The sequence below is a fragment of the Schistocerca gregaria genome, chromosome 3 (genome assembly GCF_023897955.1).
Source record: "Schistocerca gregaria isolate iqSchGreg1 chromosome 3, iqSchGreg1.2, whole genome shotgun sequence".
NCBI classification, from domain to species: domain Eukaryota; kingdom Metazoa; phylum Arthropoda; class Insecta; order Orthoptera; family Acrididae; genus Schistocerca; species Schistocerca gregaria.
The window spans coordinates 763,968,877-763,993,036 of record NC_064922.1 but is presented as its reverse complement, the minus strand read 5'-3'; the positions used below and the strand labels follow the sequence as shown (position 1 = coordinate 763,993,036).

General features: G+C 44.0%; 1 protein-coding gene across 1 annotated transcript in view; it reads right to left on the bottom strand.

Moving 5' to 3' along the window:
- The window catches only part of LOC126354398 (alpha-2B adrenergic receptor-like), a 119,017-nt gene extending 99,184 nt beyond the window's left edge, over positions 1-19,833 (bottom strand). Inside the window, exon 1 of the mRNA XM_050004008.1 lies at positions 19,599-19,833. Within this exon, the coding sequence (XP_049859965.1) occupies positions 19,599-19,770 (172 nt within the window). The 5' untranslated portion in view covers positions 19,771-19,833. The remainder of the gene's footprint in view (positions 1-19,598) is intronic.
- Positions 19,834-24,160: the final 4,327 nt, after the last annotated feature.

The following is a 24,160-nucleotide window of genomic DNA, read 5'->3' as shown; positions in this document are numbered from 1 at the left end:
TAGTGCCGACACACTCATCCACCAGTTGGGGTTCCTCGCCACCTTAGAGAAGATCATAAGGAGTATCACGATATGTATTCGCAGTGAGAATATGAACTTTCAGCTGCTTACTGGAATGACGACAGAGAAAATTTGTTCTGGACCGGAACTCGAAGCCGGATTTCTCGCTCGTTGCAAGCTGTCGTCTTACCATTAGGCTATCGGGGCACGTCTTACGGCCAGATCCAAAGTGCCGCATGTCATCGTCCATACGCCTACAACCAGAACTCGTAAGTCCATTATGTATATTTCTGTACAGGAGAGATATTTTAACTGAAAGTCCGTTACAGATACGATACTGAAGTGCCTGTGTTGTTCATAAGTACGACGCAATGTTGCATCGGACATGCATGCAAATGTCATCAACCACGCGTCTAAAATTTGCATTCGTATATCCACTATGTATATTCCCTTACAAGAGAGACATTTCAACTGAATGTCGCTTGTACGTTACCGGTGGTTAAATACGGTATTGCAGTTCCTCTGATGTTCATAACTACGGTGCAATGTTTCTTCAGTCGTGCGGGCATATACGAAGGAACAGTACGTTGTACCACAGAACAACAAAGGCACTGCAATATAGTATTTATCTGCCGATACCAGGCCACCGACTTCCAGTAAAAATGTCTCCCATGTGTGGGAATACAGAGTGGTCCATTGATCGTGACAGGGCCAAATGTCTCACGAAATAAGCGTCAAACAAAAAAACTACAAAGAACGAAACTTATCTATCTTGAAGGGGGAAACCAGATTGCGCTACGGTTGGCCCGCTAGATGGCGCTGCCATAGGTCAAACGGATATCAGATGCGTCTTTTAAAAACAGGAACACCCATTTTTATTGCATACACGTGTAGTACGTAAAGAAATATGAATGTTTTGGTTGGACAACTTTTTTCGCTTTGTGATAGTGACAAACATATGGGTCACAATTTTAGACGAACAGTTGGTAACAGGTAGGTTTTTTAAATTAAAATATATAACGTAGGTACGTTTAAACATTTTATTTCGGTTGTTCCAATGTAATACATATACGTTTGTGAACTTATCAATTCTGAGAACGCTAGCTGTTACAGCATGATTACCTATAAATATCACATTAATGCAATAAATGCTCAAAATGATGTCCGTCAACCACATTGCATTTGGCAATACGTGTAACGACATTCCTCTCAACATGCACTGACAATGCGCTGACGCATGTTGTGAGGCGTTGTCGGTGGGTCACAATAGCAAATATCCTTCAAATTTCCCCACGGAAATAAATCTGGGGACGTCAGATCCGGTGAACGTGCGTGCCTTGGCATGGTGCTTCGACGACCAATACACCTGCCATGAAATATGCTATTCAATACCGCTTCAACCGCAAGTGAGCTATGTGCCGGATATCCATAATGTAGGAAATACATCGCCATTCTGTCACGCAGGAAACATCTTGTAGTAACATCGGTGGAACATTACGTAGAAAATCTGCATACATTGCACCATTTAGATTGCCAATGATGAAATGGGGGCCAATTATCGTTCCTCCCATAATGCCGCACCATACATTAACCCAACAAGGTCGCTGATGTTCCTCTTGTCACAGCCATCGTGGATTTTCCGTTGCCCAGTAATGGATATTATGCAGGTTTAAGTTACCGCTGTTGGTGAATGACGCTACGTCGATAAAAATAACGCGTGCAAAAAATCTGTCATCGTCCCATAATTTCTCTTGTGCCCAGTGGCAGAGCTGTACACGACGTTCAAAGCCGTCGCCATGCAATTCATGGTGCATAGAAATATGGTATGAGTGCAATCAATGTTGATGTAGCATTATCAACACCAAATTTTTTGAGATTCCCGATTCTCGCGCAATTTGTCTGCTACTGATGTGCGGATTAGCCGCGACAGCAGCTAAAACACCTACTTGGGCATCATCATTTGTTGCAGGTCGTGGTTGACGTTTCATATGTGGCTGAACACTTCCTGTTTCCTTAAATAACGTAACTATAAGGCGAACAGTCCGGACACTTGGTTGATGTCGTCCAGGATACCGAGCAGCATACATAGCACACGCCCGTTGGGCATTTTGATCACAATAGCCATACATCAACACGATATCGACCTTTCCCGCAATCGGTAAACGTTCCATTGTAACACGGGTAATGTATCACGAAGCAAATTCCGTCCACACTGGCGGAATGTTATGTGATACCACGTACTTATACATCTGTAACTACTGCAGCGCCATCTATTACAAAGCGAAGAAAGTGGTCCAACTGAAACATTCATATTTCTCTACGAACAACACGAATATGTAATAAAAAATGGGGGTTCCTATTTAAAAAAAAAAAAAAAAGACGCAGTTGATATCCGTGGCAGCGTCATCTATCGGTCCAGCCGTAGCGCCATGTGGTTTCCCCGTTGAAGCTTGACGAGTTTCGTTCTTTGTAGTTTCTCGTTCAATGCTTATTTCATGAGATATTTGGCTCGTTCACGATCAATATACCACCCTGTATACATAAGGAATGTACGTGTGCTAGTTGTGCATACAGGCTTCGAGACATATGGAAGTTGCCGCGAGGCGTGCTCAGGTGGCTTAATGGTAAGATGACCGCTGGCAATAAGTGGGATATCCGGGTTCGAGTCCCGATAAGGCGCAAATTTTCACTGTTGTCATTCCAGTATACAGCTGATGGTTGATCAAATTCAGAGCTCCGAAAACATTTCATGATTTCATAACGGTTCTAGTCGCCACAGTGCCTGTTCCTTCGCACATGCATGCAGGTCCGAAGGAACAATGCATCGTACTTATGAACAACAACAACAGAAGCACTGCAATATCACATAAAGAGCTTCTGTTTGGCCCAGTGAAGAATGCAGGGCGTGGATGATGAGGAGATTATTGATGCGGCAGGACAATGGCTCCGAAGTCCACCAGTAGAGTGATACCATAGAGCCACACACTGCAAGGCAGCGTAAGCCCGTCGAACTGAAATGAGATTATGTAGAAAGACAGGGTTTTGTAGGCAAAAGAGTGGGGAATAATTTGGTGTAGCGGAATCCTGAAAAAATCCGACCTGCGTTTAGAAAATAATGTGTTGTATTACTTATTGAACACCCGTCGTACGTGCGCTTGTCGAAAAACGTGAATAATAATGCTTTCTGCTTCATCTACTCTTATGCCTTCTGCTTCATCCACTCTCTGTTCTTTTTATACATTCCGATGAAATATGAATTCTGTGCACAGTACGTTTCACGAAGCTCAGAGAAGACGAGAATCTGGCACTGTGTCGTCAGGAAATCGTATTCGATACTCTCTACGAACAGCAGCGTTTCCATTACAAAATCTGTACTCGAATACCATACGGCTATACTCGGCACTTGTAAGTAAATGCGACACGCTTGAACAATACTGCAGTGTTGGTTAACAAACCAGTCACAAACACAGATGACGAATTCAGTTACGTAGATTCAAGCACAATTTCACAACTTGGACTTCAAAACAATAATCACAATCGATAAGTAAATGCATAACAGATGGAGTGCCTGCACGAGAAAGGAAATCTATATCTCTGCGATATAAAAATTACACACATTTAATACGCAATACTGTCACATCCTCGAATATTTTCAGTTCTTCCTCAAACAACGTGTATTAACACTAGAGCTGTGGATGATTTACCGATTTTTCCTTACGACATGGCGGGAAATTTTTTTATTGGATAATTAGAATAGTTGTAAGGATATAATTACAGAAGTGTAACAAGAAAACCAGAGGATTACTTCAGAGTTGATTTTTAATTCACATTTAACGTAAATTAAGTGTAAAAGCAATGAAAGATCTAAGGCGAAACAAGGTCGAAGCAAGGCCCCGGGAGTAGACAACATTCCATTAGGACTAGTAAGAGCCTTGAGAGAGCCAGTCATGACAAAACTCTACCATCTGGTGAGCAAGATGTATGAGACAGGCGAAATACCCTCAGACGTCAAGAAGAATATAATAATTCCAATCCCAAAGAAAGCAGGTGTTGACAGATGAGAAAATTAACGAACTATCAGGACACGGCTTCAAAATACTAACACGAATTCCTTACAGACGAATGGAAAACTGCTAGAAGCCGACCTCGAGGAAGACCAGTTTGGATACCGTAGAAATGTTGGAACACGTAAGGCAATACTGACCCTACGACGTATCTTAGAAAATAGATTAAGCAAAGGCAACCCTACGTTTCTAGCTATTGTAGACTTAGAGAAAGCTTTTGACAATGTTGACTGGAATACTCTCTTTCAAATACTGAAGGTGGTAGGAGTAAAATACAGGGAGTGAAAGGCTATTTACATTTTGTACAGAAACCAGATGGCAGTTAAAAGAGTCGAGGGGCATGAAAGGGAAGTAGTGGTTGGGAAGGGAGTGAGACAGTGTTGTAGCTTGTCCTCGATGTTATTCAATCTGTATATTGAGCAAGCAGTAAAGGAAACAAAAGAAAAATTCGGAAGAAGAAAAAATGGAGAAGAAATAAAAACTTTGATGTTCGCCGGTTACATTGTAATTCTGTCAGAGGCAGCAAAGGACTTGGAAGAGCAGCTGAACGGAATGGACAGTGTCTTGAAAGGAGGATATAACACGAACGTCAACAAAAGTAAAATGAGGATAATGGAATGTAGTCGAATTAAATCGGATGATGCTGAGGGTATTAGATTAGGAAATGAGACGCTTAAAGTAGTAAATGAGTTTTGCTATTTGGGGAGCAAAATAACTGATGATGGTCGAAGTAGAGAGGCTATAACATGTAGACTGGCAATGGCAAGGAAAGCGTTTTTGAAGAAGAGAAATTTGTTAACATTAAGTTTTGATTTAAGTGTCAGGCAGTCGTTTCTGGAGGTATTTGTATGGGGTGTAGCCATTTAAGGAAGTGAAACATGTACGATAAACAGTTTGTTCAAGAAGAGAATAGAAGATTTATAAATGAGGCGCTACAGAAGAATGCTGAAGAGAAAATGGGTAGATCACATAACTAATGGGGAGGTATTGAATAGGATTGGGGAGAAGAGGAGTTTGTGGCACAACTTGACAAAGAGAAGGGATTGGTTGGTAGGTCATGTTCTGAGGCATCAAATGATCACCAATTTAGTATTGGAGGGCAGCGTGGAGGGTAAAAATCTTAGAGGGAGACCAAGAGATGAATACACTAAGCAGTTTCAGGAGGATGTACTTTGCAGTAGGTACTGGGAGATGAAGGGGCTTCCATAGGATAGAGCAGCATGGAGAGCTGCATCAAACCAGCGTCAGGTCTGAAGACGACAATAAAACCAGTGTAAAAGCAGAAAAAATGTATTGAGAAATTTTCTGTACGTTTTTTTCTTAAAGGAAGATATTATACACAAGCTCCGGAATACGATTGCAAAACTGCTGCCAAGAGAAGTTATATTTGCGTATCAGTGCGACAGGAGAACGTGCTGTTTTCCACGGGAAAAATAGCTATCTCTGATGTTGCTGAATAGTAGAAAGAAAGATATGAAGAGGAGATGGCAGCCTACGATGTTTCAGAGCAAAAGAAAAGTATTCGCCGGCAAAATCGCGGCCTCCTACGTACAGAAAGAGCAGAAATTAGATCGAAGGCGATATTCGCGTACTCAGTGTGCTTCTCTGGCAAGAGCTGAATTATACCTGCTGGAGGGTTAAAGCTCTCCATAACACTAACAAGGGGAAGCGACGAAGTTGAGGTCACAGATTTATTTAAAACTTTGTATACTTTTGTAGACCATTAGGACAACATGATATGCAAGTAGAATGGAGCATTGCTTAGGCAGTTTCGAGAAAATCACGCGAGAGTTTTACGCGTCAGTGATGTTCCGGGTAGTTAGCGCTGAGGCTGCGTAAACGGTGGATCGCTAGATTGAGTCCAACCTATGCTTTCTTTTTAATTTATATGTTTTAAACACTCTTGCTGTTGCGGTCTTCAGTCCGGAAACTGGTTTGATGCAGCTCTACACACTGTGCGAGCCTTTTCATCTCCGGATAACTACTGCGATTTACATCCTTCTCATCTCTTGGTCTCCCTGTAAAGGATTTTACATCCTCCCTCTCCCGTCCCCACTTCCCTCTTGTACTACAGTCTCCAGAAAAGTCATTATACTCGAACATAATACGTGTTCCAAAATTGTACAACTGATCGACGTTAGAGATATAGGTCTATAGTTCTGCACATCTGTTCGACGTCCCTTCTTGAAAACGCGGATGACCTGTGCCCTTTTTCAATCCTTTGGAACGCTACGCTCTTCTAGAGACCTACGGTACACCGCTGCAAGAAGGGTGGGGGGTGGGGGGGGGGAGGGGGGGGGGGAGCCCTTAGCGTGGTCTGTGTAAAATCGAACTGGTATCCCATCAGGTCCAGCGGCCTTTCGTCTTTTGAGCGATTTCAATTGTTTCTCTATCTCTCTGTCGTCTATTTCGATATCTATCATTTTGTCATCTGTGCGACGAGCTAGAGAAGGAACTACAGTGCAGTCTTCCTCTGCGAAACAGCTTTGGAAAAAGAGATTTAGTATTTCGGCCTTTAGTCTGTCATCCTCTATTTCAGTACCATTTTGGTCATAGAGTGTCTGGACATTTTGTTTTGATCCACCTACCGCTTTGACGTAAGACCAAAATTTCTTACGATTTTCTGCCAAGCCAGTACATTTCGAAAAAGACGATCATGTGAAACCCAGCTCGCGCTATTCGTCCATGAGACTCAGAGGGTCATAGACACGGGTTCCCAGGTAAATGCCGTGTTTCTTGATTTCCGGAAGGCGTTCGATACAGTTCCCCACAGTCGTTTAATGAACAAAGTAAGAGCATATGGACTATCAGACCAATTGTGTGATTGGATTGAAGCGTTCCGAGATAACAAAACGCAGCATGTCATTCTCAATGGAGAGAAGTCTTCCGAAGTAAGAGCGACTTCAGGTGTGCAGCTGAGGAGTGTCGTAGGACCGTTGCTATTCACAATAAACATAAATGAACTTGTGGATGACATCGGAGGTTCACTGAAGCTTTTTGCGGATGATGCTGTGGTGTATCGAGAAGTTGTAACAATGAAACATTGTACTGAAATGCAGGAGGATCTGCAGCGAATTGACGCATGGTGCAATTGAATCTCAATGTTGACAAGTACAATTCCATAAATTATCTGGGAGTACGCATTAGGAGTGATTTAAAATGGAATAATCATATAAAGTTGATCGTCGATAAAGCTGATAACAGACTGAGATTCGTCGGAAGAAGCCTAAGGAAATGCAATCCGAAAACAAAGGAAGCAGGATACAGTACGCTTGTTCGCCCACTGCTTGAATACTGCTCAGCAGCGTGGGATCCGTACCAGATATGGTTGATAGAAGAGATAAAGAAGAGCCAACGGAGAGCAACGCACTTCGTTACAGGATCATTTAGTAATCGCGAAAGCGTTACGGAGATGATGGATAAACTCCAGTGGAAGACTCTGCAGGAGAGACGTTCAGTAGCTCGGTACGGGCTTTTGTTGACGTTTCGAGAACATACCTTCACCGAGGAGTCAAGCAGTACAGTGCTCCCTCCTACGTATATTTCGCGAAGAGACCATGAGGATAAAATCAGAGAGATTAGAGCCAACACAGAGGCATACCGACAATCCTTCTTTCCACGAACAATAAGAGACTGGAATAGAAAGGAGAACCGATAGAGGTACTCAAAGTACCCTCCACCACACATCGTCAGGTGGCTTGCGGAGTAATTATGTAGATGTAGATGTAGATGTAGATGTAGATATCTCACAATGTCTCCTATCAGCTGATCCCTGCTTTTGATCAAGTTAGGCCAGAAATTTCTTGTCTCACCAATTCTATTCAGTACCGCCGCATTAAGTGCGTGATCTACTTACCTAAATTCACCTTTCTTCTGTAGCACCACATTTCAAAAGCTTCTTTTCTCATTTTGTCTAACCTGTTTATTGTCCATGTTTTACTTCCATAAATGGCATCGCTCCAGCCAAATACCTTCAGAAATGTCTTCATAACAATCAGATCTATATTCGATGCTTACGAATTTCTCTTATACAAACATTCTTTTCTTGTCGTTTCCAGTCTACAGTTTTTATCCTTTCTACTTCGGCCGTCATCAGGTGTCCTGCTGCTCAAATAGGATGACTCATCTACTACTTTTAGTGTCTCGTTTCCTATTCCATTTCCCTCAGCATCACCTGATTTAATTCGACTACATTCGATTATCCTTATCTCGCTATTGGCAATGTTCCTCTTATGTTCACCTTTCTAGACACTTCGTTCCGTTCAACTGCTCTGTCAAGTCTCTTCAACAGTATTGATATCATTTCATACATATTACATCTGAGAGGTAATATGATGGAGACAGACTCGTATTTGTTTGAACTTTTTTTGAATTAGCAGTTTTGTTTGGTCGTTTGATAATTTATACTATCGCAAGCAATACTGTATTTGTAACTATCGATAAGTAATCGATTAACCGCGTAAAGTTTTCCTGAAGATGTATGCTTGTTGAGATTTCGTAAATGCATTCGGGTAAGGTACCAAGAACCACTTTGTGCAGGGCGCTTCGATCTGCAGACGCAGGTTTCAAGGACGAGATAGGTAAAATGTAAATATCTTAAGTGAAATTTAATACAATGAGTTACAACACGCCAGAATATCAGGGTAATTTACTGTTAATCGTCCGATGTGCTTTAGGCTTGACAAGATACAGGATGATATTTTTCATACAGAAACGGAAAACATAATTTAAAAATGCCTCTACTTCATCGATTGAATGTAATTTTACTCCACGCACAAGGAATCTTCAGCTGTCTGACATTTTGGAAATTTTTTTTTTTTCCCGACAAGTTGGATGCAAATCGTGCGTGCGTACCGAAACATTTTCGTAAATTCATCTACCGAAAATTGGCGATGTATGATTGAATGTATTTTAGTGGCACCGTCACGAGAAGCAATTTGTTGTTCGTTGTCAATTAAATAGTAAGAACTTGAAGGCGCTTGATGAAGTTTGTACCTAGCCTAGAGAAATAAGTCATGTAATACTTTCTCTAATAATTAAAATTAGTAAACAACCAAACAATTGGAAATTCAGTAAAAATTTATGCAAATTCACCAGTCTTTTCATAATACTACCAGATGTGATATGTACGAAATTACAGAACTAGTGTTGAAAAAAAGATAAAGTAAAAAAAAAAATGTTAGTGGGACTCGACACACTGAGCTGATTAAGGAGCTCGAGTGCTAGGCACTTGACCGCCACCAGCTCATGTTCATAGTTGCAAGGCACCGCTCCATCATTGATGTGTAAAGATTCTCTTGCGATTTTCTCGAAATCCCCTAAGTGGAACGCCACACCATTTGCACATTATGCTGTCATAATGGACACTAAAAGTGCACAAAGTTTGAAGTAAATCCGTGACCCGAACTTGTTGTAAGATAATTACATATAAACTTATTAACACTTAGGTAACTGGACTTCAGCACAATGGCAGGTGTAATGTCAGACCGCCATCAGCGATCGGCTAGTTTATCTTTAATATTTACGGCTAGTGATCTTTCGTCAGAGAGGTTAGTGAGCACAGGCGAGCGTCTTTGGAGGGGCGTGCAGTAGAGAGTCAATACGAACGTTGATGATGTCGGTTTTGGATTGGCTTGCCACGTGATAGGTTGCACTGTGTGTGTGCTTTTAGCGAGAAGTGGCGTGTATGAGGAAGTAAACACACTCGTTTGGAGAGGAACGAGTATGCCGTTCGTTGCCGCTTGTGGTGGTTTCAGTACGGGCCTTTGGCACGGTGCAACGTGCTAGTTACAACCCGTAAGGAATTATGAAGGTGTTAGTGTGCGATGCCTGTGCAGGCGGAATTCGGTAGAGGCCATCCATTCCTCTTTTGCTAGATCATTGTTGACAGCAGCACGGTGCAGTTACGGTGACAATAGTTATTATTTGCTTCCGCAGACTACTACGAAGGTGTGTGGCACCTCCTCAGGATTCTTCCGCTATCGCCAGCCGTTCTTCTTAGTTGTCACGCAATTTGAATTTCCTAACTGTAGTTACTGATCTGATCTTCTCCTCCCTATATTGAGATATGTTTCCTTTCTTTCTTTAACAATTTCACAGAGAGAGTGTTTGCTGTGTACGACTTGTCTGGCGCGTTGGCACCTCACGTATGTTTAATTGTCGGTTGGGGCCACGAACTTGTATTTCAGTAACAAAATGTATCCTTGCGGCTCCTATTTATTAACGTTGGGCCAGCATGATTCAGTTTAGGTTCTCATTTCTGTTACTGTATTTGTCAGTACCGGATCGAAACAGAACGTTGTTGTCTGTTGTAGACTAGTGGACAATCTCTCGCTAAACTGGCGGTTTGCGATCCGGCTGTAAGTGTACCGTCCAGGTCATATATGAACGAAATGTAAAGCAGCTCGCACTAATTTAGAGTTGAGAACGTAGCGTTCTAGTTTTTTAACAGGAACTTTCGCACTCCTTCAGTGATTTACACTGACTTACATACATCTCGAAAAGTTGAAGGTCAAGCAGGTACTTTACAGGAGCCACAGTGTTAAGGCAGTACCTTGAGTACTTTACCTCAGGACAGACCGTCAGACAATGACCATCATGAAGTGTTGATGTTAGTAGTTGTCACCATCCAATACTGTGGACTGTAACAGGGTGTACACGATTATAATGAAGCTAGTTTTGTTTTTCATCAGTCCTCCAAACGGTCGGACGCGGCTTTCCACGATAACTTCTTGTGTGCCAATCTCAGAGAAGGATCTAACCCAACGCCATCATTTATCTGTTGTATATGTTCCAATCCCAAGCCGTAATGTATCTATTGTATACATACTTGAATCCCAGTCTTCACCTACAGCTTTTACGCTCTACAGCTCCCTCTAATATAAAGTAAGTTACTCCCTAATGTCTTAACAGATGGCCTGTCACCTTACCTCTTGCTACAGTTAGTGCTGTGCATATTTTCCTTTACTCACCAATTCTCTGTACAACCTTATTTGTCTTCAAACCCCTTAATTTTCAGCGATCTGTACCTACAACACCTCATCGCTTCCGAATTGTGTAGGAACAGTTTGAGGAACATCCCATGGGAACGATACTATAACGATACTATACTAAGATTACCACATTTTGAAACGCTCGACCCATTTGGAAGCACCATGAAGCAAAGTCAGACCAGTCATCGGGGGTTGCGGACAAATTGTCACCTACCATGGTAATTCCCCAAAGCCTTTAGAATTCCTTTGGATTCTACGGATGCCAGGGCGGATCATCGCATTGTGGTGAAGTGAAACAGGTGTTATTGCGTGTTATGTTAAAAAAAATTTCAAATGTGTGTGAAATCTTATAGGACTGAGCTGCTAAGGTCATCAGTCCCTAAGCTTACACACTACTTAACCTAAATTATCCTAAGTACAAACACACACACCCATGCCCGAGGGAGGACTGGAACCTCCGTGCGTTATGCGTCTCTTATCACTTTGCTCATAGAAATACGAGACGAGATGAGGAAAATCACAGAATGGGCAACTCCTAGTTCTCTATAAATCTGAGATAACGGTTTCGATATAATTATGTAATTCAGGGGTTATAGAATGTACGTGGAAAACACCACTGTTTATAGGACATGAACCGTTCTTAAAACAGACCTACACTCAACACATTGCCAAATACATAAATTAGCTAACTGATAATTGAATTTTCTCTCATATTGAGCTTACAATTGAAATTCTATTGCCAAATAATCAGTGGAACTAATTTTACAATTGACACTTTGCACCTGGCCACCTATTAAATGAGTTTATTTATTTGCAACTGCGATTTTGGGTTCGATGCCATTCTAAAGAAATAGCATATTCGTTCCTCTTGAGGTCATTATTCTCGTGTCAGCCTGGCTGGAGTGTGAATGAAACACGTAGTAATGATTAACAAGGGGTCTACTTCCTCTTAACAGGAATTATAACTAATTAGCGCACTTCATAATGACTGTTACTTGACAATAGCACAACAGCTCAAATTCGCTACTGTACATAAGTACACACATTTAATAAGAGTCCTAGAGGAAAATATTATTTATAATAATGTGGAGGATTATGGATGCCAGTAAACTGAAGACACTAGTAGTTGGAAGAACTAACTGAAATAAAATTATGTAATTTATGGGATACGGGGGCATATTTGCGCAGCAGCCACCTGTAAGCAGAGCACATTTGTCATGAACCATTTTTGTTAGAGCGCTGCGACAATGGAAGATCAGTGCAGTTATCTACCGTTTGCTACTGTAGTTTGGAAACTAATTCAAATATGGCGATGCAGCACGTTTACGCATGTGTGTTTCTACAGGATTACGCACTATTTTGTATCTCTATCCTAACAAATGCCCCACTGGAGGAAACTTTAAGGCGACACCAATTGGAAACGCAGTCTAAAGCAATGAAGGTACACTAGAATAAGAGGTAGCTAAAAATGCTGTATGAATCTAATCAATCTGAAATGGTCTGGATATGACTGAATATGAATGAATCTCAATATCGTCGTTCCAGCTTAAGTTGTTAGTAATTGTATTTTATAATTATTTACTCGAGCTGACAGTCTTTAAAATTTGTGTGATTTATTGTGTAAACGAAATTTAACAGATTCCTTTTTGTACTCACGTGAATGACCTCACACTTTCCCTAATTAGGAGGCAACTGGCACTTTTCGTACCATTCAAATATCATGTCTAGGTCATTTTGTAATTGGTTTAGAATTTCCAATGGCTTTGATAGAGGGCAAATGTCAGCATCATGTGCAAAACAATCTACGAGGGTTGCTCATATTGTGTCCTAAAAGCAGAAAAGGACCTATAACACTTCTTTGACGGATACCAGATATCAGTGACTTCCAACCAGTTACTATGAACTGTGAGCTTTCTGACGGAAAATCACGGATACAATCCTACAGCTTTGGCATGCTATTTTATTAGAAGTGTCCCGTGTGAAACAGTGTCAAGCGCCTTCTGGAAATCTAGAAATATGGAATCAGTTTGAGGTGCCCTCTCAAAGGTATGCCCTGTCGCTAGCACTATTACATTGTGCGAATAACAAGCTAGATGTGCTTCATAAGAACGATATTTTCGCAACCTTTGCTTTCTGTGTGTCTATAGACCGTTATCTTCGAGGTAAGTCTTGATTCTCGAACACAGTGTATGTTCGAAAATCCTATTGTTAAGCGACGTCAGTGATACGGGTGGGTAATTCAGCGGATGACTCCTATTGAGTATCTTTGCTAGTTGTGCGACTGAATTCGTGATTTCTTGTTCGTAGTGATTGGCGAGAAGTCATTTAGTGAATGAAAAGTTATACCTTCATTTTCCTAAAGAAGTGTTATATGCCACCTACTATTCTTAGTCTACGTGCACGGATTAATACATAGAGCAGGTGTCTTTGTTTGAAGATGATACTGTCGTTTACCTTCATGAATTATCAGAATAGTAACACATGCAAAACGAGTTTTACAAGTATTTGAACGGTGCGAAAGTGGAAAATGACCTAAAAAATAGAAAGTGTTAGGTGTTTCTTATGAGTACTAAGAAGAATCTGTTAAATCTCCGTCACACAGTAACTCACACAAACTTCAAGGCAATCGATTCCCCTAAGCAGGTAGTGATTTGAAATACGAAAAACTTAATTTTAGAACTATCAGACTGAATGTGATGTGGGGAAGAGGAAACAAAAGCTGTCTTTTATTAAAAGAACACTTAGAAAACGAAAGAAATCTCTACTCACAAGAACTGCTGGCTATGAAGACAAAATGTCTCCACAGACAACGAGCTGCAGAACAGTGCAGATAACTGACTGAAATGACAGGCGGCTGCTTTCTATGACGAGGATATTGGAAAGTTGATACCACACTAGGGCAACACTGGAATTTGGAGCGGCGACTATATAGAGAAGTAGGTGGAAGATGTACCTAACTGTTGCAAATAAAACGATTCTGGTTTTCACTGTGGTTTCCATTCCGCGACCGATCGCAACTTACTTTCTGGGCAACCCTCGTAAATGTTCGCACTGAAACATATTGGCACGTGAAACTTCCTGGCAGATTAAAACTGTATGCCGGACCGAGATTCGAACCTTTGCCTTTCGCGGGCAATTGATCTACCATCTGAGCTACCCAAGCACGACTCACGCTCCGTCCTCACAGCTCTTTTTCCGCCAGTACCTTGTCTCCTACGTTCCAAACTTTACAGAAGCTCTCCTGCGAACCTTGCAAAACTAGCACTCCAGAAAGAAAGGATACTGCGGAGACATGGCTTAAGCTCAACCTGGGGGATGTTTCCAGAATGAGATTTTCACTCTGCAGCGGAGTGTGCGATAATATGAAACTTCCTGGTAGATTAAAACTGTGTTCGGAAGGTAGGAGACGAGGTATTGGCAGAAGTAGTGCTGTGAAGACGGAGCGTGAGTCGTTTTTGGGTAGCTCAGATGGTAGAGCAATTGTCCGCGAAAGGCAAAGGTCCCTAGTTCGAGTCTCGGTCCGGCGCACAAGTTCTGCCAGGAAGTTTCAAATCGGCGCACAGTCCGCTGCAGAGTGAAAATCTCATTCTGGGTATTGGCGCGTTTCATTCAGGAGTGGAATATTCGAGAAATACTCTGAAAGTGGTAGTATGAACCCTGTACCAAATACTCAAGTGTAAGAGCTCACACTCTGCAGAGTACTCATGTAGTTGTAAATGTACACAAGAAGTCTTACAATACACAGAATGCAGATACACGGCCGAGTCATATTAATGCGACCACCGCCTATGTTTGACCTCAACGTGCAGTCAACACCCACAGATCGCAGGTGCCACCACCAGCAGTGGAGGGCATATATGTGTGGGATTCGGAAAATTGTTGTCACTATCGTGATGTGGAAATGAAGCTTTTTATCCAAAGTCCAAAACAGCCTTCGGGCCAAGGGTGGATGCATTTCGAAAATGGCTAGATTTTAAACCGTACGCGTGCCGTTCAGGTTTAAGTACACCGTGCATGACAAAATGGAGCTGCCCAAACCCAGCGCCGAGGTAACCGAGGTGCACGACGGGCCATAGATGAAAAGAGTTACTCTCTGCCGTCGAGCGCTCATACTGCTGCGACGGTATAATTTTTATTTGAGGCAACGAGTGTAGCGCGGCGAAGTTCAAAGTCCCGCTACAAAACGTGCAACTGTTGAGCAAATGACCGCCCTTAATCAAGGACCTGCTGAAAGTATTTTCTGAATGACGCCTGGTTCATGCATCCATTCTGACTACTGCCAATCGGCGACGAAGGCTGGAATTCGTATGTCACTGCAGCATCTAGACGTCCACTGAGTGGCGGCTGGTAGTCCTTTCAGAAGTATCGCTTTTCATGCACCATCGCACATGGCCGTCGGCGTGTACAGCGTGAAACGTCTCAAAGCGTACTCCGTGCAACAATCGTCGGAAGGGTGCAGTCCTGAGGGCATTCTCTCGATGATACTGGAAGGCACAGTGGATCAATATAACTGCCCAACTATCCTTGGGAACAACATGCGCACTACAGGTACTTAATTTTTCTTCTGAACGATGGCATCTACCAGCAGTACCTTGCAATGTATCACACATCTCGCAGTCTACGTGCGTTGTTCACAGAACACCAGAATGAGTTACCGTAGACCCTCGGCCATTGAACACTCCAGATTTAAATCCAATCGAGACACTGTGTAATCACCTTGCTTAGGGTGTTCGCGTCATGGATCCTCAACCGAGAAACTTGGTGCAGTTGGCTGACGCACTATACAAGGTGGTCCATTGATCGTGACCGGGCCAAATATCTCCCGAAATAAGCGTGAAACGAAAAAAAAAAAAAAAAACAAAGAACGAATCTTGACTAGCTTGAAGGGGGAAACCCGATGGCGCTATGGTTGGCCCGCTAGATGGCGCTGCCATAGGTCCAACGGTTATTAACTGCGTTTTTTTAAATAGGAAACCCCATTTTTTATTACGTACTCGTGTAGTGCGTAAAGAAATATAAATGTTTCAGTTGGACCACTTTTCTCGCTTTGTGATAGATGCCGATGTAATAGTCACAAACATATGGCTCACAATTTCAGACGAACAGTTGGTAACAGGTATTTTTTTTTTAAATTACACTACAGAACGTAGGTACTTTTGATCATTTTATTTCGTTTGTTCCAATGTGAAACATGTACCTTTGTGAACTTATCGTTTCTGAGAACGCAACCTGTTACAGCATGATTACCTGTAAATACCACATGAATGCAATGAATGCTCAAAATGATGTTCGTCAACCTCAATGCATTTGGCAATGCGTGTACCGACATTCCTCTCAACAGCGAAGAGTTCGCCTTCCGTAATGTTCGCGGTTGCATTGATAATGTCTTGACGCATATTGTCAGTCGTTGTCGGTGGATCACGATAGCAAATATCCTTCAACTTTCCCCACAGAAAGGGATCCGGGGACGTCAGATCCAGTGACCGTGCGGGCCACGGTATGGTGCTTCGACGACCAATGCACCTGTCATGAAATATGCTATTCAATGCTGCTTCAACCGCACGGGTGCTTGTGTCGGGCATCCATCATGTTGGAAGTACATCGCCATTCTGTCATGCAGTGAAACATCTTGTAGCTACATCGCTAGAACATTACGTAGGAAATCAGCATACGTTCCATCATTTAGATTACCATCGATAAAATGGGAGCCAATTATGCTTCCTCCCATAATGCCGCACCATACATTAACCCACCAGGGTCGCTGATGTTCCACTTGTCGCAGACATCGTGGATTTTCCGTTGCCCAATAGAGCATATTATGTCGGTTTACATTACCTCTGTTGGTGAATTACTCTTTGTCACTAAATAGAACGCGTGCAAAAAATCTGTCATCGTCCGGTAATTTCCCTTGTGCCCAGTGGCAGAACTGTGCACGACGTTCAAAGTCGTCGCCATGCAATTCCTGGTGCATAGAACTATAGTACGGGTGCAATCGATGTTGATGTAGCATTCTCAACATCGAAATTTTTGAGATTCCCGATTCTCGCGCTATTTGTCTGCTACTGACGTGCGGATTAGTCGCGACAGCAGCTAAAACACCTACTTGGGCATCATTGTTTGTTGCAGGTCGTGGTGATGTTTCACATGTGGTTGAACACTTCCTGTTTCCGTAAATAATGTAACTATCCGGCGAATGGTCGGGATAGTTGGATGATGTCTTCCAGGATACCAAGCAGCATACATAGCACACGCCCGTTGGGCATTTTGATCACAACAGCCATACATCAACACGATATCGACCTTTTCCGCTATTGGTAAACGGTCCATTTTAACACGCGTAATGTATCACGAAGCAAATACTGTCCGCACTGGGCCGCGCGGGATTAGCTGAGCGGTCTGCGGCTCTGCAGTCATGGACTGTGCGGCTGGTCCCGGCGGAGGTTCAAGTCCTCCCTCGGGCTTGGGTGTGTGTGTTTGTCCTTAGGATAATTTGGGTTAATTAGTGTGTATGCTTAGGGACTGATGACTTTAGCAGTTAAGTCCCATAAGATTTCACCCACATTTGAACATTTTTTTCGTTCGCATTGGCGGAATGTTACGTGATACCACGTACTTATACGTTTGTGACTATTACATCGCCATGTATCACAAAGCGAAAAGAGTGGTCCAACTAAAACATTCATATTTCTTTAAGTACTACAGGAATATGTAAAAATAAATGTGGGTTCCTATTTACAAAACCGCAGTTAATATCCGTTTGACCTATAGCACCGCCATCTAGTGGGCCAAGCATAGCGCCATCTGGTTTCCCCCTTCAAGCTAGACGAGTTTCGTTCTTTGTAGTTTTTTCGTTGGCTGCTTATTTCGCGAGTTATTCGGCCCATTCAGTATCAATGGACCACCCTGTAGTTGCCAAGACTCCAACTTCTCGTCAGTACCATCCAGAACCTCACTGACTTTCTGCATTCTCACAATGGTAGGGCGGCAGAAGATGGTTATTCGGGCTCGCGACAAGTGGTCAGATGTATGTGACTGGACACTGTAAATCAACTAGATACACTACTGGACATTAAAATTGCTACACCAAGAACAAATGCAGATGATAAACGGGTACACATTGGACAAATATACTGTACTAGACCTGACGCGTGATTACATTTTCACGCAATTTGGGTGCATAGATCCTGAGAAATCAGTATTTAGAACAACCACCTCTGGCCGTAATGACGGCCTTGGTACGCCTGGGCATTGAGTCAAACAGTGCTTGGATGGCCTGTACAGGTACAGCTCCTCGTGCAGCTTCAACATGATACCACAGTTCATCTAGAGTATTGCCTGGCGTATTGTGACGAGCGAGTTGCTCCGCCACACGTTTTCTGTTGGTGAGAGATCTGGAGAATGTACTGGCCAGGGCAGCAGTCGAACATTTTCTGTATACAGAAAGGCCCGTACAGGGCCTGCAACACGCGGTCGTGCATTATCCTGCTGAAATGTAGGATTTCGCAGGGATCGAATGAAGGGTAGAGCCACGGGTCGTAACACGTCGGAAATGAAACGTCCACTGCTCAAAGTTCCGTGAATGCGAACAAGACGTGACCGAGACGTGTAACCAATGGCTCCCCATACCATCACGCCGGCTGATACGCCAGTATGGCGATGACGAATACACGCTTCCAATGTGCGTTCACCGCGTGTCACCAAAAACGGAAGCGACCATCATGATGCTGTAAACAGAACCTGGATTCATCCGAAAAAATGACGTTGTGCCATTCGTGCAGCCAGGTTCGTCGTTGAGTACACCATCGCAGGCGCTCCTGTCTGTAATGCAGCGTCAAGGGTAACCGCAGCCATAGTCTCCAAGCTGATAGTCCATGCTGCTGCAAACTTCGTCGAACTGTTCGTGCAGATGGTTGTTGTCTTGGAAACGTCCCCATCTGTTGACTCAGGGATCGTGACGTGGCTGCGTGATCCGTTACAGCCATGCGGATACGATGACCGTCATCTCGACTGCTGGCGATACGAGGCCTTTGGGATCCAGCACGGCGTTCCGTATTAACCTCCTGAACCCACCGATTCCATATTCTGCTAACAGTCATTGGATCTCGGCCAACGTAAGCAGCAATGTCGTGATACGATAAACATCAATCGCGATAGGCTACAATCCGACCTTTATCAAAGTCGGGAAAGTGATGGTACGCATTTCTCCTGCTTACACTAGGTATCACAACAACGTTTCACCAGGCCACGCCGGTCAACTGCTGTTTGTGTATGAGAAATCGGTTGGAAACTTCCCTCGTGTCAGCACGTTGTAGGTGTCGCAACCGGCGGTGTCGGTTACATTTTGCGTCTGTAGCACGTCATCTTCGTGGTGTAGCAATTTTAATGGCCAGTAGTGTATTGCACATGGGACTCCATCTAACGGTCGCCCAGACGTCTTTTGCAGTATCCCCAGTATGCTATACCTGTTCCTGCCAGCAGGTAGGGTTAGTGCATACTCTTTCTTTCCAGACGACTAGTGTGTAGAGAGACAAGGAGTACGCACCGGCGGTGGCGGCAGCCGTGCCCTCGGCATCTGCGCCGGCGCCGGGCGAGGCGGGCGTCGTGGTGAAGGAGGTGCACTTGTCATCGGGCGGCGGTCGCCGCGGCGGCTTGCGGATGCCGCGGCGCGCGCGCGCCTTGGCCGCGTAGTAGATGCGGATGTACACGAACACCATGATGCAGCTCGGGATGTAGAACGAGCCCAGCGCCGAGTACAGCACGTAGCCGATGTCGTTGCTCAGCTGCAACAAGCAGAAGCACCAGCCTGTGTCATGCGACTGTATGCAGTAACGCAACTGAAAAGTATAGCATATGATAAAAGTTTGCAGTTAGTTCCGGAGAGAAGCCTTCCTTCATAAATCGCGGTGTAAAATTGTAGATACACCGAAGCACCAAATAAACTAATATAGCACGCGTATTCGAATACACAGATATGTAAACAGGCAGAATATGACGCTGCGGTCTGGAACGCCTTTGGTTGTTTACAGATGACGCTGTCATTTATCGACTAATAAAGTCATCAGTAGATCAAAACAAATTGCAAAACGATTTAGAAACAAAACGTCTGAATGGTGCAGTTGACCCTAAATAATGAAATATGTGAGGTCATCCACACGATTACTAAAAGGAATCGGTTAAACTTTGGTTACGCGATAAATCAGTCTAATCTAAAAGCCGAAAATTCAACTAAATACCTAGGTATTACAATTACGAACAACTTAAATTGAAAAGAACACACAGAAAATGTCGTGGGGGAGGCAAACCAAATGATATGTGTTATTGGCAGGACACTTAAACAATGTAACAGACCTACTAAGGAGACTGCCTACACTACGTTTCTCCGTCCTCTTTTAGAACAATGCTGCACAGTGTGGGATCCTTACCAGATAGGACTGACGTAGTACATCGAAAAAGTTCAAAGAAAGGCAGCACGTTTTGCATTACCGAGAAAAATGGGAGAGAGTGTCAGAAATGATAAAGGATTTGGGCTGGAAATCATTAAAAGAAACGTGTTTCTCGTTGTGGCGGGGTCTTCTCACGAAATTCCAATCACCAACTTTCTCCTCCGAATGAGAAAATATTTTGTTAGCACCGACGTACATAGGACCTAACGATCACCACGATAAAATAACGGAAATCAGAGCTTGTACGGAAAGAAATAGGTGTTCATTATTTCCGCGCGCTATACTAGATTAGAATCATAGAGAATTCTGAACGTGGTTCGATGAACCCTCTGCCAGGCACTTTCATGTGATTTGCACAGTATAGGAAGACAATAAGTGTCTGGTGCAGTTTCTACATCGTTTACTGCTGCTAGAATGGATTGTTACTAAGATTTAAGTGAGTTTGAACACCGTGTTATAGTCGGCGCACGACTGATGGGACACAGCATCTGCGTGGTAACGATAAAGTGGGGATTTTCCCGTGCGATCATTCCACGAGTGTACGATGAATATCAGGAATCCGCTAAAACATAAAATCTCGGACATCGCTGAGGGACGGATGAAAACCTTGCAAGAACGGGACCAACGACGACTGAAGAGAAACATTCAACATGACAGAAGTGCAACCCCACGCAAATTGCTGCAGGTTTCTACGGCGAGCCATCGACAAATATCGGCCTGTTAATCATTCAACGAAACATCATCAATATGGGGTCCGGGAGCCGAAGGCCCACTCCTGTACTCTTGATGAACGCACGACACAAAGCTTTACGCTTTGCCTGGGAACATCAACACCGGCTTTGGACTGTTGATCACTGGAAACATGTTGACTGCCCGACGAGTCTCTTTTCAAATTGTATCCAGCGGCTCGACTTGTACGGGTATGGAGACAACCTCAAGAACACATGGACGTCGCATGTCAGCAGGGGACTTTTCAAGCTGGCTGATCTACAAAACAGCTACAGAGTGTCTTGAGGAACACTCTTCTGAGTTTAAACACGTCCACTGGCCACCAAAAACTCCCCAGACATGAATATTATTGAGCATATTTGCGATGCCTTGCATGTGCTGTTCAGAAGAGATCTCCATCCCTTCTTAGTCTTACGAATTCATGGACAGCCCTGCAGGATTCATGGTACCAGTTCGCTCCACCAATACTTCAGACAATAGTCGATTCCATGCCGCCTTGTGCTGCTGCACTTCGGCGTGCCCGCGGGCGCCCTAGACGACGTTAGGCAGGTGTACCTGTTTCTTTGGCCCTTCAGTGTATATAAGAAGAATAAATGTGGTATGTGTATTCATAAAGTTTTAATTGTTGCTGAATTGTGATGTTCAGCACGAAGACTAGTTTGATGCAACTCTCCATGCCATTGCACACTGTACAAGCCTCTCCATCTCCGAATAATTACTGCAGTCTACATCCTGCTGAATCTGCTTAATGTGTCCATTTCTTGTTTCCCCTCTATGATTTCTACTCCCCACGCTTCCCTCCGATACTAAACTGGTGATCCCTTGATAACTCAGAACATGTCGTATCAGTCGATTCCTTCTTTTAGTCGTCTTGTATCAAACTTTTTTTCACCTCATTTCTATTCAGTATTTTCTCATTAGTTACACTCCTGGAAATTGAAATAAGAACACCGTGAATTCATTGTCCCAGGAAGGGGAAACTTTATTGACACATTCCTGGGGTCAGATACATCACATGATCACACTGACAGAACCACAGGCACATAGACACAGGCAACAGAGCATGCACAATGTCGGCACTAGTACAGTGTATATCCACCTTTCGCAGCAATGCACGCTGCTATTCTCCCATGGAGACGATCGTAGAGATGCTGGATGTAGTCCTGTGGAACGGCTTGCCATGACATTTCCACCTGGCGCCTCAGTTGGACCAGCGTTCGTGCTGGACGTGCAGACGGCGTGAGACGACGCTTCATTCCGTCCGAAACATGCTCAATGGGGGACAGATCCGGAGATCTTGCTGGCCAGAGTAGTTGACTTACACCTTCTAGAGCACGTTGGGTGGCACGGGATACATGCGGACGTGCATTGTCCTGTTGGAACAGCAAGTTCCCTTGCCGGTCTAGGAATGGTAGAACGATGGGTTCGATGACGGTTTGGATGTACCGTGCACTATTCAGTGTCCCCTCGACGATCACCAGAGGTGTACGGCCAGTGTAGGAGATCGCTCCCCACACCATGATGCCGGGTGTTGGCCCTGTGTGCCTCGGTCGTATGCAGTCCTGATTGTGGCGCTCACCTGCACGGCGCCAAACACACATACGACCATCATTGGCACCAAGGTAGAAGCGACTCTCATCGCTGAAGACGACACGTCTCCATTCGTCCCTCCATTCACTCCTGTCGCGACACCACTGGAGGCGGGCTGCACGATGTTGGGGCGTGAGCGGAAGATGGCCTAACGGTGTGCGGGACCGTAGCCCAACTTCATGGAGACGGTTGCGAATGGTCCTCGCCGATACCCCAGGAGCAACAGTGTCCCTAATTTGCTGGGAAGTGGCAGTGCGGTCCCCAACGGCACTGCGTAGGATCCTACGGTCTTGGCGTGCATCCGTGCGTCGCTGCGGTCCGGTCCCAGGTCGACGGGCACGTGCACCTTCCGCCGACCACTGGCGACAACATCGATGTACTGCGGAGACCTCACGCCCCACGTGTTGAGCAATTCGGCGGTACGTCCACCCGGCCTCCCGCATGCCCACTATACGCCCTCGCTCAAAGTCCGTCAACTGCCCATACGGTTGACGTCCACGCTGTCGCGGTATGCTACCAGTGTTAAAGACTGCGACGGAGCTCCGTATGCCACGGCAAACTGGCTGACACTGACGGCGGCGGTGCACAAATGCTGCGCAGCTAGCGCCATTCGACGGCCAACACCGCGGTTCCTGGTGTGTCCGCTGTGCCGTGCGTGTGATCATTGCTTGTACAGCCCTCTCGCAGTGTCCGGATCAAGTATGGTGGGTCTGACACGCCGGTGTCAATGTGTTCTTTTTTCCATTAATTAATAAATTACTTAAATAAGTACTCGGTGTTAATATTCGAAGTTAACGAATTTCTATTCTTGAGTAACGCATTTCTTTCCAGTGCCGGTCTTCATTTTGTAATCTCTCTTCTTTGGCCGTAATCAGTTATTTTACTGCCCAAATAGCAAGACTCATTTACCATATTTAGTGCCTCAAGTCTAAGGTGATTCCCTTGGCATTACCTGATTTTATTCGGACTACATTCCATTGTTCTTGTTTTGCTTTTGTTAACGTTCATCTTTTTCAATATGCTGTCCATTACCTTGAACTGCTCTTCCAAGCCCTTTGCCGTCTTTAAGAATTACAATGTCATCTGCAAAGCTCTACGTTTTTGTTTCTTCTCCCAGAACATTAATTCTTTCTCCAAATGTTTCTTTGGTTTCCTTTACTTCTTGCGCAGTGTACAGTTGTGATAATACCTGGGTAGGTTACAGCCCTGTCTCATTATCTTCTTAACCACTGATTCCCTTTCATACTCTTCGACTTCTATAACTTCCGTCTGAGGTTTCCCTCCGTTGGTACCTTTTGTATTTCCAAAGTGTATTCCAGTCAACTTTCTCAAAAGCTTCCCC